The sequence below is a fragment of the Styela clava genome, chromosome 7 (assembly GCF_964204865.1).
Source record: "Styela clava chromosome 7, kaStyClav1.hap1.2, whole genome shotgun sequence".
Taxonomy (NCBI): Eukaryota; Metazoa; Chordata; class Ascidiacea; order Stolidobranchia; family Styelidae; genus Styela; species Styela clava.
In genome coordinates this window covers 17,046,943-17,065,448 of record NC_135256.1, presented here as the reverse complement: position 1 = coordinate 17,065,448, position 18,506 = coordinate 17,046,943, and the positions used below count along the sequence as shown (strand labels likewise).

The following is an 18,506-nucleotide window of genomic DNA, read 5'->3' as shown; positions in this document are numbered from 1 at the left end:
CACTCACCCTTGAGTGGTACATACCATATATGCACATTCTCCTATAAACTTGACTATTTCTCCCATTTATAGTATGTGGTATCATTATTCGAGGGTGCTATGTCCAAATTTTATTCTTATGTATATATATATTATGTATTATATTTCATGTTGTATTGTCTCTATTTATTGATGTTGTCTTGTCCTACCAACTCCTTTGTACAAACAGTTGGGCATACTCCACCGTTACCCATGTTGCCTAATCCACCCTCCTCGCACAACTGTCTATATGAAGGACCATATTATACTTATTCGATTTATTGCATTTTATGCTTATCATAAGGGGTGTATGCCGCACGTTCATGTGTTTTAGGCCAGTATAATCTTGTGTATACATCCCGTCTTCAATGTTGATATTTACTAACTCCTGTGTTTTTGCTTTTACGAGACGAATAAACATACATACATACATACACGAGCGCAAACAAACAAACTATAAATATTTTTGCCGCGTAGAATTGTTATTTATTTTGATTTCTAAACAAGCGGAGATAAATGTCCAATGTGGAGATTTCACGTTTTATTTGAGGTGTTTCAGGTTTTCTTCAATGAATTGACATTGCTACTCTTCGATTAAGTTCTTATATCTGCATACCGGTACTGTTGCAGCCCGATGGTAAAATGGACACAGAAATAGAAAATCATCCCGATTTTGCAGTTGTATGGAGTTTTTTCGGTAAATTTGGAAAGCACTTGGACTTGGAAGATATTTTGCTTGCCGACATTACGAGTTGGATATCGGAACCATGGACCAGTGAGTGCTAAATTATTCAGAGTACCGGTACCGGTACCGTGATATTTTTATTAAACACTTTTTATGTAACACCGGTACCGTACTACTGTACTACGGTACCTACTCCTGTTCCCTTTGTTTTTGAGCATGTTACTGCTGTGCCGTACAGTACCTGTACCGGTACCGGTACTGTAGTAGATACCTACCGTACTTCTTAGTACAATTTAATTTAATGATTCCTACTAGTAATAGGCCTAGTACTGTAATGGTATTAATGTTGACAAGACTCTGCAATTTAGTGATTGCTAAATTGGGAAATCACACCTTTTGGTACTTTCACAAGTTGCACAAATTGTACTGTACCCTTCTGCCCTTTCTGATTACGTAATTATATAGGTTACCGTACCGGTATTTGGTAACTGGTGGTTGCTAGTTTGGTTTATGCAAAAATTTTTTTTTTTAAACTCCTGCTATATTCCCAACAGAAACTTCCAAAGTCGTTGATATGATGGTAAAATTGATGAGAAAAACTGGAATGAGAGTCGATAAACAGAGATGGCAGAAATTCATTACAAAAGCTGCATTGAAATACGACTGGGAACTCGCTGTTGAATTGCAAACTGCAGGATTTCAAACTCTTTCCATTTCAAGAAAGCTTAAAATATTAAAGGTGATCTGTTTTTTTTTATATACCATGATTGTTTTTTAAGTTGTGTGAGCGATAGCGTCATTTAAATCCAAAATGTAGATTTTGCGCTGAAGATTATTTCAGTATTTTGTTACTATAGATTCTAATTAACGATTAATTCAGTTGTAGAATTTTAAAAAATTTTTTTTAACAATATGACATTGTCATTTTTCATCTCTTATTTTGTATATTCAGATGATTTGCGAAATGCAATTCGATGACAATATGAAGTTCAAATCAGTGATAAATACTGAAGAAGCAGATGATCAAAGATTAAAGCCGGTTGGAAGGGATGAAGAAGGTCTTCTCTATTGGCATCAGGAGGTTTGTACAAATTTCAAAATTGGATATTTACTACCGAACAGTTGATTTGGCCTTTTTCGAATTCCAATATTGCAAATTATATTTTAAGCCATGCAATGACCATGTCCAAGATATAGCCTATTCACTGATTCGATCTAGTCGAGCTGGTACAATTTGATAAACTAGGTAGTTAGAAAGCGTTGAAATTGACAATATTGAAATGCAGCAGAGTTTTTCACACTGCTTCATTAGCCCTATTGAAAGACCAAAAAGTGGTTCTATGGAGATCTAAACAAACGTTGCCACTAGGTACACTCACAGTTCTTGGTGACTACATTAGTTTAATAAAAGTTAGTTGTGATTTTTTTTGATTAGTTTCAATTTTTTATTTCCTTCAATTTGAACATTTCTTTTTGTGAGGTATGTTTGACATGTTTTTTTTATTTTTAAAAATTTATTAAAAATTTATCACTAAATACTATTGTTACATTATCTCTGCTGGATAATTATTCAATGGTGTAATATTTTATTTCAGGATACTGATCTAAATATTAGATTATATATTGAAGATGAAGATGATGATGATTATACTGGGTGGAAAGTTGTCTGCAGGTTCAATGAATTTTATTTGTTCTTAATCAGTGTGTCAACTAACAAGCGATTTTTGTTGAACCCAATATGCATTTTTTACTCAAATGGAAACACTGTGGAGTTAATCCTACAATGATTGAAAAAAAAAACCTATTATTTTAAATGTTAAATACATTTATATCTAATCAATATTCAAGCCTAGTCTGACCTGGCTTAATAGTTAAAGCGTTAGACTTGACTGTTCTGGCATCGTAGATTGAACATCTTAGAACATCAAATCTCACCTCCTCACCCAAGCTACTTGTATAGGGCCTTCTTCAGAGAGAAATGTGTGATTAGTTGTCATATCATGAAAAATAACAAAAACGTAAAAAACATGTTCTTAGCTTGTCTATTGATTGCCACTTCCTATTTGAGCTACCATCATAGTCGGTGTGTAATATGGTACTGAGTGAAATATTTTGAATTGCAGTAACTAAGCCAATGCAGACCATTCTAAATGAGTAAATAGAAACATAATGTTAACTACTACTAATGTTAATATGGGACAAAAAGGAATAGCTTTTACTACCACTCACTCGCTCAACCTTATGACTTGATATGCAGATCTGGTATTTTAGTAGTATGATTTGCTGTGAGAGGTGTGAGTATCTTAGTAGTATGATTCAAAGTAAACTTCCAAAATTACCTACAATAAGATTTTAATAATAACATAATAACACCAATGATATTTAGAACAAAAGATGAAATTGGGAATTTGATCAGCAAGCTTACTGATGAACCTGCTCATAAAGTTAAAGGTGAAAACAGGTAAGTTGTCATTTCTTTAGCTTTAATTCATTGCGAGCAATTGGTTCTGAGACTCAAATGTGATGTGAATATTTTTTTTAGTTTTTTAAGGCATAGATTTTTACATTTATAGGCAATAAGTTTCACTATTTACTAGATCAGGGTATGGTAGCCCAGGACATCAACCTGAATTATCTGATCATGATTGACGAAATAGTTAGGCCAACGTGATAACCCATAACTAGTGATTTCCAACCTGTTTTTATAAATTTCTCCCTTTTCCTATTTAAAAGAAATTTCAATCCCTCTCGCTACACATAATAATTGCTGTTTATATTTGTTGTTCTGTCTTTAATGAATCCTTAGCTAGTTATAAGCGCAACCCAATTTCTAGTTTTTATACAGTTTGGATAATTTATAATGTGTGTATAAATATGTTTTACGATAATACCAAATATTAAAGAATATTGCCAATACTACACACAAATATTAAGTAAACTTTTCTCTTCCGATTCAATAAAATTCCTCCTCGTTTGGGGAACGGTGCACTAAGCAATCATGTCTGTATAGTTACTTGTATTTTACAGTAATCTAGAGTTTTTGACTGTATATGATTCGATGGTTTCAACTTTCAATATTTTACAGTGATGAAGAGGAAGATATTGTGGAGACAAAGTTTCAAATATTTTTGAAAACTCAATGTTCATCAGATGCAACAGAGGATAAAATGAAAAAGTTTTTACAAACAAATATTGAAAAAAGCATAGATGAAGATTTCTCTGCAAATATGAAACTTGAAAATGCAGAATATTCCAAGGATAATGACGAGTCGAAATCTGTAAAAGAGGGAAGTAAGTCTGATATTGAAGATGAGAATTCCTCTAATATCAAGCAGGAGAATATATCAATCAAAAGAGAAAAAGATAGTCCACATTTACTTGATTTGAAAAATGACGAATCATCTTCGCTAAAAACAGCTGACAGTTTTGAAGAATCAAAAAGTGAAACAAAGATAAAATTAGAACCAATAAATTCCCAGACTGTTGAAGATGTTAATATTAAGATTACTCCTGCTGAACCAAATACAACAGGAGATGAAAAGGCAGAATCTTGTGATACGAACATTGAGAGTAGTAAACCCCTTCAACAAGGTAACAATGAGGGCTTTGTTGCATCTCCAAATATAAACACTGAAAATACGATTAATGAAATGTCAACAGTTCCTAAATTGCTGGAACAAAATGATTCAAATGATAAATTCAAGTCATGTCCTGTAAGTGTCATTATGTCGACGGTTTCAACAGAAAATGTTTCTGTTATTCCGTCTCAGAATCAAGAAGTAAGTTCTGAAACAAGCAAGTCTTCTGTTACTATCAATGAAAAGAAAAGTAATCTTGAATCAACCACAACTGGAAAAGATATCGAAAATAAATATATCAAAAATTCAACAGTAAATGCTCCTGCTCAATCATGTGATCAACAAATAGGTTCTGAAACAAGCAAGTCTTCTGTTACTATCAGTGGAAACGTAAATAACATTGAATCTGCCACAACTGGGAAAGATATCGAAAATAAAGACATGGAAAATTCATCAGAAAATGCTCCTGCTCAGTCTTGTGATCAAGAATTAGGATCGGAAACAAGCAATTGTACTGTTACTCTCAGTAAAAAGGAAAATAATCTTGGATCTGTCACAACTGGGGAAGATATAGAAAATAAAGAAATGGAAAATTCAACAGAAAATGCTCCTTCTGATCAGTCTCGTGATCAAGAATTAGGATCTGAAATAAAGAAATCTGCGTCAACTATGAGTAAAAATGAAAACAATCTTGAATCCTGTGAAATTGATAAACAAAAGGGGTTTGATATACAAAATAAGGATGCCTCAAACTATGAAAAAATTGATTCAGTTCAATCTGTTAATACTTCCGAACCTTTAGAAGAAAAAGGTTCAGTTTCACATGATACGGACAAAATCGCAAAATCTATGGAAAATAATAGTAAAAACTCATTGCCCGTTCAATCTGATGATAGTGAGACAAAAAAAGAAAAAGAAATAATTGAAACGATAGATGCTCAGTCAATAAGTGAAGTAAAAAGTCAGAAAACTGATGAATCAGCAGTTGAAATTAAGAGCGAAATTGCTAAAATTGAAAGTAAAGGTAATGTCTCCGGCAGAGAAAATTTAATTGAAAATTCTTGCCCACCTCAAAGTGACAATGGTGTTGTGAAAGAAAATGGGCTTGAAATAAAAACAACTGAAAAAACAGTTTCTTCTATAGGTATGGACGATATTGCTTCTGTATCTCAACCTATTGCAACTGAAAAGGGAATTGAGAATACTGGTAACAAAAATGATGATATTGGTTTACCGCCTACAACAGATAGTACTGATAAAGGACTGATAAAGTCAGATGTAAAAAGTTCAAGTATCGATATCTTATCTTCTGATAAGAACGCATTGATGAAGTCTGACATTGTTGAAAATGTTGACAAGACCTCTTCACTGAAATCAAATGTTTTAGCCAGTGAGTCTGTTGATTCCATTCCACATACTGACTTAATAACAGAGAATATAAACATTTCCCATAAAAGCCCTGTGCATTCTGATGATAAAACTGAAATAAAATTTATGGAAGATATGATATCTTCAATAGAACCTGCCATGTCTAAAAATACTGATGAAGTATTATCACCACCTACTGCTAATGAAGTCATTGAAGAATCATCAATGATACAAAAACATTCATTAAACACATGCTCACTACCTGAAAAAGAAAGTCCAACTGATAAGACTGTCAATAAGACACCTGATGATATTGAGAACAGAGAAAAACCACAAACTAATATAACACTAGGGTCGCAAGATGATTCATTCGATTCTTCGAAAAGGAATACTGAAAACTCTTCAGAAACTGATAAGCAAAAATATAATCAAATGATTAAGCAGAATGCGAACTCATCAATCGAAAATGAAGTTGCATCAAACATAAAGACAATTGATTCAAATAGTGATACCAAACCTAGTGTTGATAACTTAGATAAGAAATTACCTCAAAAACAGTCTACTGAATCTGAAACAAAATCAGAAAGTCAAGATGATAACGACAAGGCTATAAGTGAACTTATTGATGACAAATCACCTGACAAGATTGCTGATTCAACAGGAAATGTTACTGTGAAAGAAGAAAATGCGGAGGTTGCAGAAAACGGTCAAATCAAGTGTTTAACAGAATGTAATCAAGACACTGGAGGTAAAACTAGATATATATTTATCCTAGATACAACAGCGTTCATTTTACTTATCATGATAATATATTTTCTATCTCACATTGACTAGAAATTGTTTTGAAATATTGTGTACCATGTCTGGCCGAATTTTAACATGACACTGCAGCACTGTACATTATCAATCAAGTTCAACATAAAAGTCCAACTTTTCATTTGAGCATGATTTCTATTGTCATCATACAATTCAGGGAAAAAATTCGAAATTCCTCGTATCGGCAATGTTCTTAACCAGTTCCTGTTATGTAGTGTTGCATTATCTGTTCCACATACGCTGCCATGATTTCATAGAACAGAGGAAGTGCCATTCTGTATTATGTTTTACATAGTGCTTCAGAATAGTGATTCCTGAAATTCTCTGTTCATGTGAGTAATAAAAAATAATTGTATGGATTCAGCTTGATGATGATGTCACAACCTTTTTGGAAAAGTTTTCAATATTTATAGTTCTAAAGTTTCCCGCTGCTTTAATGTTTAACGGAACAATGATAGAATGTCTCATTTGTCATTAGATATATTTTTGCCTTGAACCCTAATGATTGCTGTGTTTCTGTTCGTTGACTAGTCCTGGTGAGTGGTGAAGTCTGATCAAGCTTATAATATGAGTCCTCATGTGCCACCTCTGTTTTGAAGTCTCAATAAATATAAAAAAATTGATATTTTGTTAATACCTATTTTTTTACTTGTCTTGTACTTTGCAATATATCTTGAAAAAAAATCCAGATGCCCAGAATATATTCTGAATAAAATTGATCTTTTGTTAATTAACTCAATACTTGATGAAATAAGATTTCACATTGATATCTTTGTGTGTACAATCAAATAAACAGGCCTATTTTATTTAAGATAAAATTTTTAATGGTGAATCAGAAAATACGAGAGAAGAAACAAATAAAGATCAAGAAGAAAAAGAAAATAATGAAGAGAATGTGGAGGAAATAAAAGAAAAGAAATCTACAACTAGAAAGAGGGTACTACCATAATGTAGTTACTAGTTAGTGTAATTTTTGTAAAGAAAAGTTGCTCAAAGTAAGTTCGTCTTTTGTTAGGCGGGTTGTAATGTTATGACAGCTCATTTGATCACCGAAATCTTTTAGTATCAGTGTCATGATTGTTAACATAAAATATAAAGGTGTGGTGAATGGCTATTTTGTAACATTTGCGCAGTTATAAATATTTAGTGTATCCACGATTAGAGATGGTTAAAAGTGACCAATTAGTTCATCAACAAAAAAATTAATTGTCTCACATTATCCAAAATACATATAATGTGTGAATGCTATGGTAATTGCAAAGTAAGAACGAAGTAAAATTGTTTGTTCATTCCTATAAGACGACCGAATTAAATGCATTCAAAAATGCCCACATCTATTTCTAGCCACAATTCATCTCTTCACAATGGGTGTTTTTTCTAGGGACGTTTGGTGTCATTTGTTGGTATAGACACAATTGATGCTTGAATCCATATGTCAAGATAAAATAATAACTAATTAAATATATATAGTGATTCGAGAGTCTTGCTGCACGCTAACACTACTATATTTCCTAACGTTTCGTCTGGATCATACGGATCCGCCGGCACAAAAGCATAGAAGAAGGATAAGTAGTTAGTCTCGCATAAACCAAATCACTAGTATAAATATATATTTATTCAATTTGAAGGGAAGAAAAAGAAGGTCTGGTTTTGGTAGAAAAAAGCCTGCGTCTGTGAAGAAATCAACACCTAGTGACACGAAACGACAACAAAATCATAAACCAAAGAAACCAAAACTGAGTAAACTTGAACAATTAAAAAGTGAAGCTGAAAATATACTATATAAAGAAAAAGTGAGTTAATACTCTATTAGTAGTGACATATTATCATTGACACACAAAATCTAAATTAAGTGAATCATTGTTTAGTTTAGGATGATTGAGTAGCTGTATTTTCGTTGTATTTTTTGCATTTACTCTAAACTGGGCTATAGACAAAGTGTATGCTCATTAATTGAGATTAAGTACGGTATGTTTGGAATAGTCTCTTCGATCTGTCTGCCTTGCTAACCCAAGTGTTGGCATATTGGGTAAGGTATTTTTTTTAGAATTCCTCTTGAGAGCACCTGCTATTTGTGTGTTGTGAGATTGAAATAAAAACATTGAGATGTGATATAGAATGCTTGTGATGGTGTCTAGGTATTTTTATCTGCCAAGTTGTGATGCCACTGCCATTAAAACAAGGATAACTCTATGTATAGCTCAAAATGTGCCAGTGTTGCTTGCAGCTTTTCTATCAGTACAAAAGTACTAACTTCCTATTTTTCTGTGCTCAAGAGGTTATCAGTGTTTAATACTACTTTGCAGAATTCCAAACACAGTGAAGGAGGAGCCTATACTACAAGAAGTGGGAGGAGGGTTAAAAGTGCAAAGCAGGAAGAAACTGAAGCATGGCAAGTCAGTACTCATACTTTTTTGTGGTATCCTAAGCAAACTCAGAATCAAATTTTTTCAATTGTGTTGACTGTTATTATTTCCTACTTATAGTATTAAACTATTTTGTTGTTCAAAGAGGTATGGAAAAATTTAAATTCAATGTTATTTTGAAGAAATTCAATAAATGAAATTTCTATTTTATTGTTTGAAAATTCCCTAGTGAAATCATGATTTATATACAGTCTTTGAAACTAAAACTTGGCAATGGTTGTCATAGATTTGAGTGATTCATGAGCATTGTTGTTTCCCGCCAGGTGCCTTTCATATGAGTACGGATACTCGTACAGATCCTCCAGTGCAATATAATAGATGAAGGATACATAGTTGCGCCTCTTATAATCCCAAGTTATTGTATTGTCACTATTTTCTTACAAAATTGATTTCTCAGAAATCGGAATGTCCAAAATTGGGACACATTGCAAAGCTATAGAATTATTGGTCCAGTCAATATCTGATAATTTCATTTACCAAAATAACTTATTCAAGACAATAGAAGATGACAGTGCTTCAAAAAAGAAAAAAAAAGGTTCTGATGTTGACGAAGACTTTGAATATGTCGAGAAAAAGAAGTCTAGTAGTGGAAGTCATCGGACGGAAAGAGTCAAAGAAGAACCAAAAAAAGAAGTAAAAAGAGTAATAAACGACGATACCCCATGCATGAAATGTGGATTGTTTTCACACCCAGAAACGGTAAATATTAGTTTGTGGTATTTTTTGAATGTATCACTTGACTCTGTACATCAGCCATTGTTTTGAGCTATTTTCGTATTTATCAAACATGGACAATTTATTAAACAAACATTTATTAAACATTGATATTCTGCAAATCCACTAATTTTTTCCCAGTTATGAGTATTTCGAGTTGTTAGGTTTTTCTACTAAAATATTAAATATTTTATAGAATGAATAATTTTGCTCATAGGTTGTTTTAAATTTCCATAAAGTATTTTTACAATTTCAAATATAAAGTCGTGTAATTATTACATTTTGATACTTTGCTTATTCTTTTTGATATTATGATGCTTTAACTGCTGTATATCAGAATTTTTTCTACAAATTTGTGTAACACTGCAATTTTTACTGTATTTAATAGTATACACGAGTCAAAAAGGTATTTTAAGAAAGATTACCAACGTTCAAACCCAGGTCCATGAACAAGTTATGCACACTCTTACACTGTTTTTATATTGTTTCAGATATTACTATGTGATGGATGTGATAAAGGGCACCACATGGCATGCTTGACACCTCCTTTAATGATTGTGCCGTATGAGGAATGGTTTTGTCCTAAATGTAGCCAGGTATTTATCATTATTTTTTTTTAATTTTTAAAGAATAACATAAATAAATCAATTTAAGAATTAAGAAGAGCGATTTTTGTAAGTTTTGCAGAAATACGCTTTCACATGAAGACTTCCAAAAAGTTTGCTATGAAAACTAAAAAAAGAATACATGAAATGAAATTGTGTTTTGCCAATGACCTTACGTTGACTTTGAGGATCAGGTGTCAAGAGCGAATTTTGTATTATTTTTGAATATAATGGATGAAAGAGTTGAAAACAAATTTCTGAAAACAGCATAGGATATAAACTTGAAATGTATTGCTTTGATAGGTATTGATGATACATATTAGGATACATATTATACATGATAAGTATGATACATATTAATTTGAGTATGTTTACTCGAATACCCATGATCTGATGAGTCACATTCATTTATTACTTGTGGTGCACGATTATTAAAAAACTGTATGTTAACAAAGATGGTGAATATATTAATAGGATTATTCAGTGACACTTTCCCAACATTCATTTTGGTAATCCTATTTTGTTTCTTTTTCTAATTTAGGACCACACTTTACATGTGTAATATTTTCTGGTTTTCAATTCATTATTCTTTGTTTCTATTGTGCAGGAGAAATTGATCAAACGATTGAAGGAAATTTATGAAGAACTCGACAGTAAATTAAAATTACATCAAAGAAAAACAAGGCAGAATGAATATAAGAAATTATTAAATGAATACACGGGCATAAGCCAAACAAATATTCTACCAGAAAAGGTAAGTTATACAATTGTAATGAATGGTTTAAACAAGGAAGGACCCTGGACAATTCAGTCAGTAGTTTATTTTGTTCATCATATTGAAAATACACTTCATAAATACGTAAAATTGGCATTTCGGAATGAGAGAGGTGTAAAAAAGCAATACTGGTTATCGAGCAGCGACACCCATTTTTTGATAAGGCAACAGATATGAAATTGCTCAAAATGAGACCTTTGAATTGAACTGGTTTAATTATTTCTAAAATTTGGAATTTTTGTATTTATCAAATATATCTAATTTCGAATGTAATGATTGGAACAGTTAATTAATATTGGACATCACTATTGGACGAGCAGTTTAAATGGTATATATTATACAATTGTTTTGTACTTCATTACAATATTTACTTTGCATCGATCAAATGCTGGAATGTAAACTGGTCAGCCATGACCAAAACAGTTTGTGGTCAGAGTGTTAAACTATAATATGTTGGCATTGCTGGTTAATAATCCCAAGTTGAAACCCTATGTCCACCACTCAACATATAGATGGACAGATAGGCTGTGTCACTGTGTGCTCACCTGAAAAGATTGTGATGCATCAGTGGCTGCTTTTCGAAAGCCTTGTTCAGTGTGAATATGTAGCCTATATGACAGGGGTGGGCACAATTTTTTAGTATAAGAGCCGCATGCTGCAAGTCAGAACTTTGAAAGAGCTGCAAAATTTGACAGATTAAGCCCAAAGGTTTATTCTCCTGACTGGTAAATTCGTACGTTCTTCCCATTCTGACTTGACAACTCTGTTTTCATTTTTTAATTGAGGACATATCGCACAGTAACTTAGACTGACTAGCCGCAATACCGCCGACGCATCAATAAACATTGACCATTGTGACGATAGATTTGCTGACTTGACTGACTTAAATTCAAAATTCAACGCTACATCGTTTTTCATACTAAAACATGATTTATCCTAATCATTGACGAAAACTTCTTTTCGACTTTTAATATAATATAAGAGTTTGCATTAAAGTTTTCTCTTAGTTGAAATTTGGATAATAATTTATGTTAGTGAGAAGAGCCGCACAAAAAGTCTGGCGAGCCGCATGCGGTGTGCCCACCCCTGCTATATGACCTCAGAAAAATAACATTTTCCAAAGGGGTTGACTTTCTTCATTTAAATATACAGATTTATGTTACCATGCCATTTTGCAAAAGGAAAAACCTATTCCAATTTTCTAGGCGGCACCAGTTAAATCTCGACCCCCTCCAAAGAAAAGGAGACGTTCGTATTCAAGTGAATCAGAAGATTTGTATTCATCTGAGCCGAGTAGTCCTGAAGTAATAACAACACGACGTTGCCGAACAAAGGTTAGAACTGAAATACGTAGTTGCTATAAGTTTTCCATTTTTGTGCCTGTAAATACCAGTGGCTGCTTGAAAGGTGTAAGTAGGCGTAAATAGCTGTTATTGTGTTACTGGGTGTACGAATAGAGTTTTGTTCGGATCAACATTTCGTATGATACTTAAAAAAAGAAAAATTTATTATCGATAATTGTTATTTGTTTCCTATAGTTTTAATTGTTTTTCGTTATTCAGGTTTCATACGATTTTTCGACTTTTGATAAAACAATCATGGATGCAATAAAAGATGATATCGATATTAAATCAGGTAATTTTAATTTGCAAACTTATTCTGAAATCCTTTGATTGTCCTTATAATATTCAAATTCAATAGCATTCAGACAAATTGTATTTTTGAAATTTCCTGTATTTGTTAAATTTATCATTGTTATCAGATTTATTGGGATAGATATAGTGTCTTCATACTAAATGATAGATTCATACCTTGGCTCATATTTATATTAGACGAACAAGTAGAGAAGCCTATATCAGGAAAAGACATCAGAACAATAATTGCTGCAGAGAAAGGTGAAGATGTTGATGAGATTGGAGATGATGATACAACACCTGGTATGGTTTCTCTTTATTCACTTATTATTATCATAGAATCATAGATTTTTTTGTGTGTGTTAAAGGCTTCCGCCTTTGTTTATATTCCAAGCCATTTCCTCTTAAGCATGTAGGCGCTACTATACAACTAAGTTCTTTTGTGCCAATAGAGAGTAGAGACATACACTTTTAGATGGGTTGGCTGTATTACATGTACATGTGAGTAACTACTTGTCAAGCTGCATTTTCAGTTTTTGTCCTAATTTTCTGTTGAATATCCCTCAACGCAGTATTGAAACTGAATATTCAATATTCCATCATTATGTTATTGGGATTATTCCGAATTTAAAATTTCATCAACATTATTTGTCTCAAATAAAATATATTAATCCAATATTGTCATATGATATAACTAGAATAATGAATAATCTGATTGGTCAATAATGACTTTTGTAAGAACACTCAGAAAAGCAATTCCAATATTGTACAAAATTTTCAAATTTATTTGTTCACTCCAAACAGCTGTCACAATCTAGTAACTTGAAACCTGAATGTTATTGTTTGATTTGAAATTTTCCTATGTGTCTGTATGATAACCATGCTGCTTTATTAAATATTCGCAGGTCGTAGGAAGAAACGAAAACTAACAAATTTGAATACAAGTGGAAGTGAAGCAGCTGAATCTGGCAGTAATTACAGGTATATTAATTTACACTGATAATTGGATGCGAAGTGGATCATGCTAATTTGTGGTTGTTGTTCTTGTCAAATTTCCCCAGTAGGCTATTGATTGAAGTTCCCATGAAGTCTTGCTAAATTTTTCAAGTAGACTATTGATTATTGTTTCTTTAAAGTCGCACAGGTACCTGATATTTCGCCCTGAATTTTTCTGGTTTTTATAGCCCACAGGCACACCTTCATTTGACATTCGGTACAATTATTATAACATTTGGCTGGACTTTTATTGACATTGTGGCAGCCATATTAGTCATTTATCTTTGTATCCATGAATATGATGAGCATTGTTGTTTTCTATGAAATTCATTTGACTGTTGCATTGTTGATTGTTACTGTAGTGTAGAATGTTATTCTGTAGAATATTGACTACAATTTTGTGGTTACTAGATATAAATGAATTGATTTTTTACGTATTGCATGTGGAGTGGAGGCTCTTCTTAACTAGATTGGCTTAATCATATAAACGAGGTCTGGAACAAGAGTAGAAAATATATAATATATATTTATCATATTGCAGCATATCGGCATCTGAGGAGGAACCCAGTGATGAGGAATTCCAACTTTCTGGAGTTACAGACAGTGATGACAGCTTAGGTGGAAAACGGAGATCAGAGAGAAAGAAACGTCCGTATGTTAAACCTATTAAACGTTCAAAAAGACTTAGAAGAAAAAGAATACAGGAAGAATATGAAAGTGAGTATTGCATTTTTTTTCTGAATGATTTTTGGCCATTACTTCGATAAAAAATAACTGGAATAACATATATCATTATAAAGTCGATATATAACACCATGAAAGGGCCTAGAAGATGATATCAAGCAGGCACCGAAGGATGTCCAAAAAGAATATACTATTTGGATTTATTAAAAATTATTTATAATCAATGCAACAAATTCATGGTTTTATGCATAATTTGGAATATCATAATTTTAAAACTCCTGACCAAAAATAGTTTATATTCAACTTATGATAGCAATAGAAAAAACGATACAACAATGTTCATTTCTTCTTCGTACTAGAATTAAATATATGATATATATGGCAGTTTGCGAAATGTCTCTCCATTGAGCATAAATATATTCAAATCTAGAATAAATACGATATTTTACATTTGAAAATATTGCTTGACTGTTTCAGTTCCACAATTGCGATTTCATCAAATAGCCATGGTTGATTCACCAATGGGGTTAGCTATAGATAGTGTAATTCGGAGTGTGTAATTGTAATTCAGAATGAAGGCATCAAATTTACTAAATTTATTTTTGTGTCATTAGTTGCTATAAATATGTTTATTGACACTTTTATTTTTGTTATGCAGCAAGTCTTTCAGAATCCAGTGAATATGAAGAGGCTGCTCCAAAGAGGACAAAAACCAAAAAGAAGAAGAGGGTGAGCAATGAGCATTTTTTTTCACACCATATTTATTGTAATAGATTTCTGTAATTTGGCTCAAATCCTGTCTTCATTCCTAGTCATGTTAAGCCTTTGGTTGGAATTTCATGCCAGAACCGGTACTCCCGAAGTATGTGAACCAACATGGCGGACATCGGAACGTAGTATGTGTACCAGGTTAGGGTTAGGCCATAGTGTCAGGTACAAATACTACGGGAGTCACTTGGCTAATCCCCGAACTCGTAATAGAACTAAAATAAGGAAAATTGGAATAAAATTATGGCCTAACCCTAACCTGGTACACATACTACGTTCTGGTGTGCACCATCTTGGTTCACATACTTCGAGAGCACCGCAGGACTATTAAATCGACTTAAATATTTGTGCCATGTCATTTGTTAACCCTCTTTTTCCGCTGGTTACAATCGACTTTTTGTACCATTTTATAATATGTAATAACTAGTTAACCAAACGTGCCAGGAACACCCCTTATATCTCTTTGAAAAGCCTATTTTCGCGTCTTCCTACTAAAACGCGCCCAGACGACGTATCCGCAAACTGTTCGACCTTACCCGGTAAGAAGAGAGAAATTTCAAAAAATTTTGAGAGAACGTGCCACACTCTCATCGCTCCGATGAACACGAGTTACAAAGAAACAAGATTTAAGCGCTCTGCTCAAAGAGCATTACGTCACCTTTGCAGAAAAACCAGACTCAGCTTCGCAAGCGAAGCGAAACGCGAAATATTCAATGATATGTAAGAGCATGTTCACGATAGTTGTCTGGAATCTTTGTTTGTTTATTATGTGCGCGAAATTGTTTCCCGCTCGATCAAATGACTTATCTTTGAAGTAATGACAAATACTTTCGTGTATCTCTAAGCTTTGAAATACCTACACAAATAAAATTCACCTAGTAGTAGAATAAAAAATTTACAAAAAAAAAAATTTTGACGGATCAAGCACGGATCATAGTTGGAAGCCAAAAATGATTTTAGTTAGTGCGGGAATACTTCACAAAACATGAACATAAACGTAAAATAGTCCGAAAATAACTATTATTGTCATATTATGACCAAGGATGGTAGTACGAATATATATATCATTAGGAAAAAGAGAGTTAAACAATTCAAGCTGGTATGTGAATGTTTTACAATTGCAGATGTTTTAACATGATAAAGTATGGCTGGAAGTACAGTGAATTCCCTTGTGTATTCTTTATGAAATAGTGATTTGTCTAGGGAGAATTTCACATTTTCTTGTGCAGATTTCTATGCATAAAGATATTAGTTTTCCCAGTTTTTGCTGCACTCTGTTTGCATGCAGGTTTACATGCTTCTTTACTGATTTTCAGTTCAATCAATATGGAAGGGACTCAACTGAAGATGAGTATGTTCCTCCTCGACGAGTAAATAAAGTTCAAGAGTTTATTGATGACGAGGAAGAAGAGAATGAGGAGAAAAATGTGAAAAAACCAAGACGGAGTCGGACTCTACAATCATCTTCAGAGGAAGGCGACGAAAATAAAAGTATGATGATGAGAATATTACTGTGATACATTTAAATATTAAATAGATAGAAGATATTTTGACAATTGCGACATCACAGGCGCCTCCTAGATGTAATCTTACCCGTGACAAAAAGCTTTTTATCTTCCTAATATTCTAATGCAATGTGACAATTCTTCAGTTCATAATGTAAGGTTTCAATATTTGCTAGGTATAGCTTTAACCAGAAAGCCATATTTTTAGAGAATTCCAAACTCTCTAATATTGCAGAAATAGACACTGCTTATACAAGTAGTGAATATTCTACCAAGTGCACCGTTGTTGTTCCATTGTGATATCATTGTTAAGGTTGTCATCTCAGAATTGTAAAACATGCACACAAGCTTTCATAATGCATTGCATGAAATTTGAATAAGCTTTAACTTAGTCAATGTGGTGACGAATGGTGTAATAACCCTGTATTATTGCAGTATTTTGCTTCGAACCGTCCAAAGTTCTCCCTTATTACATTAAAAAAATCAATTATCATAGATTATTGTATTTTCATTCAGATAAAAACAGCGACATTAAAAATAGTGCAAAACGGAAAGATGACGGAGAGTCGTCAGATGATTGGAGTTCTCTCTCTTCGAATGCTGCTCGAACTTCAGAAGATGACAGTAATATCTCAGATGCCGAATCAACTGAAAATAAAACTGCTAATACATAATGCTCTTTGGTGGTTTCAAGTTAGAACACTGATTTCATTGTAGCAAGAATCATATGCAAATTAGTACTGGGCGATAGGACTCCTCTGGGTTTGATTTGAAGAAGTTTTTCACTCAACCAGCATATCTGATCATAAATTCAAATTTTGATGGCATCTACTATCTGATACATCCTGGAAGAATACAGCAATAAATTGCATTTTTACTCTTTTTTCAAAATATATTTGGCTTAATATACTTATTTCTTATCAGGTTTCCTAGTGCTTGAGATTGCTGTCAAAATATCTAATTACTCATCTTTATAGTTACACACACACCTGATTACGGTATGTAACATCAAGGATATGGCATTGATTGAAAACGCTATTCAATGTTGTTTCAGTGAAAACTGATTTCACCAAGTATTATGCTCGCAGAAGTTGGCAGTTGAAAATGTTATGGATAACTAAGAAAAATTCATTTTGACCGAAAATCATTCCTGTTTAGAATTTTTTTTTATCTAGCTTGCTGTACAATGTTGTCAACATAGCTGGAAAATACATTCTGGCTAAACGCAGAAGGGGATTTTTTTGTACTGTATTGTGTCAAAGTGTTTCATGTTTAAACGTCATTGTTACCAGGATTTGCACTATATAAGATTATTTTTCTATTTTTTCTTGTTTTGTACCAAATTGATCTATTGAAAGATCAAAATTGTTGAACTTTTATGTCTTCATTGTAAAGTTTTGTTGAATACATTCGCAAAAAACTGCCATCAAGTTTGATTCTTTATTCATCAATGAGTAAGCAGAAAAGCTGGTGCCATTTATATAACCAAAGTAAATTTCATGCAGTCGTCATAAATTTGCAGTAGAGTTAAGATCTGGAGAATGGAAACCAGATTTGGCTGGAAAACTTGCTGCATAGCAGAAGATAGTCTCTCTCTTGTGTTAATTGGGACAGATTAGGATACGGTGGTATCATGTTCCTGAATGGTTTGAATCTGGTCGTTCGGTGGTGGGTAGATGGTATATCACACCATGGAATTGACACAATTATGTGACTAAACATAAGTTCAAGGAACAGTATGCTCAGCTGAGAACCCTTTAACATGTTAAAATAAGCGCGACAACACTACAACGAGTAAGCTTGAGATATGCGGTGCATATAAGTTATCACAGTGGTTAATATTAGCCAAATGCTGCGAATTTACTCACCAAGCCAGAAACAGCCAGCCGCACAGACCGCCGCCGACGGTATCTAATTTAAAGAGGGCGAACAAA

The 18,506-nt window shown here is 33.0% G+C and overlaps 1 protein-coding gene across 2 annotated transcripts; it reads left to right on the top strand.

Moving 5' to 3' along the window:
* The first annotated feature begins 509 nt into the window (after positions 1–509).
* On the top strand, positions 510–17,998 carry LOC120328032 (uncharacterized). 2 transcript variants are annotated; one of them, XM_039394416.2, is made up of 20 exons: positions 513–793; positions 1,258–1,442; positions 1,656–1,784; positions 2,299–2,375; positions 3,090–3,164; positions 3,789–6,397; positions 7,278–7,402; positions 8,094–8,258; positions 8,772–8,861; positions 9,387–9,590; positions 10,097–10,201; positions 10,818–10,964; positions 12,191–12,319; positions 12,548–12,620; positions 12,818–12,922; positions 13,525–13,600; positions 14,157–14,332; positions 14,958–15,028; positions 16,384–16,558; positions 17,089–17,998. In XM_039394416.2, exons 1-20 carry the CDS (start codon positions 661–663, stop codon positions 17,244–17,246), a joined length of 5,007 nt encoding a protein of 1,668 aa, XP_039250350.2. In that variant the 5' UTR covers positions 513–660; the 3' UTR covers positions 17,247–17,998. The 2 variants fall into 2 exon arrangements, 1 of the variants encoding a protein (XP_039250350.2); XR_005567604.2 differs by lacking the exons at positions 13,525–13,600; positions 14,157–14,332; positions 14,958–15,028; positions 16,384–16,558; positions 17,089–17,998 and having other exon boundaries at positions 510–793; positions 12,138–12,319; positions 12,818–12,884.
* Positions 17,999–18,506: the final 508 nt, after the last annotated feature.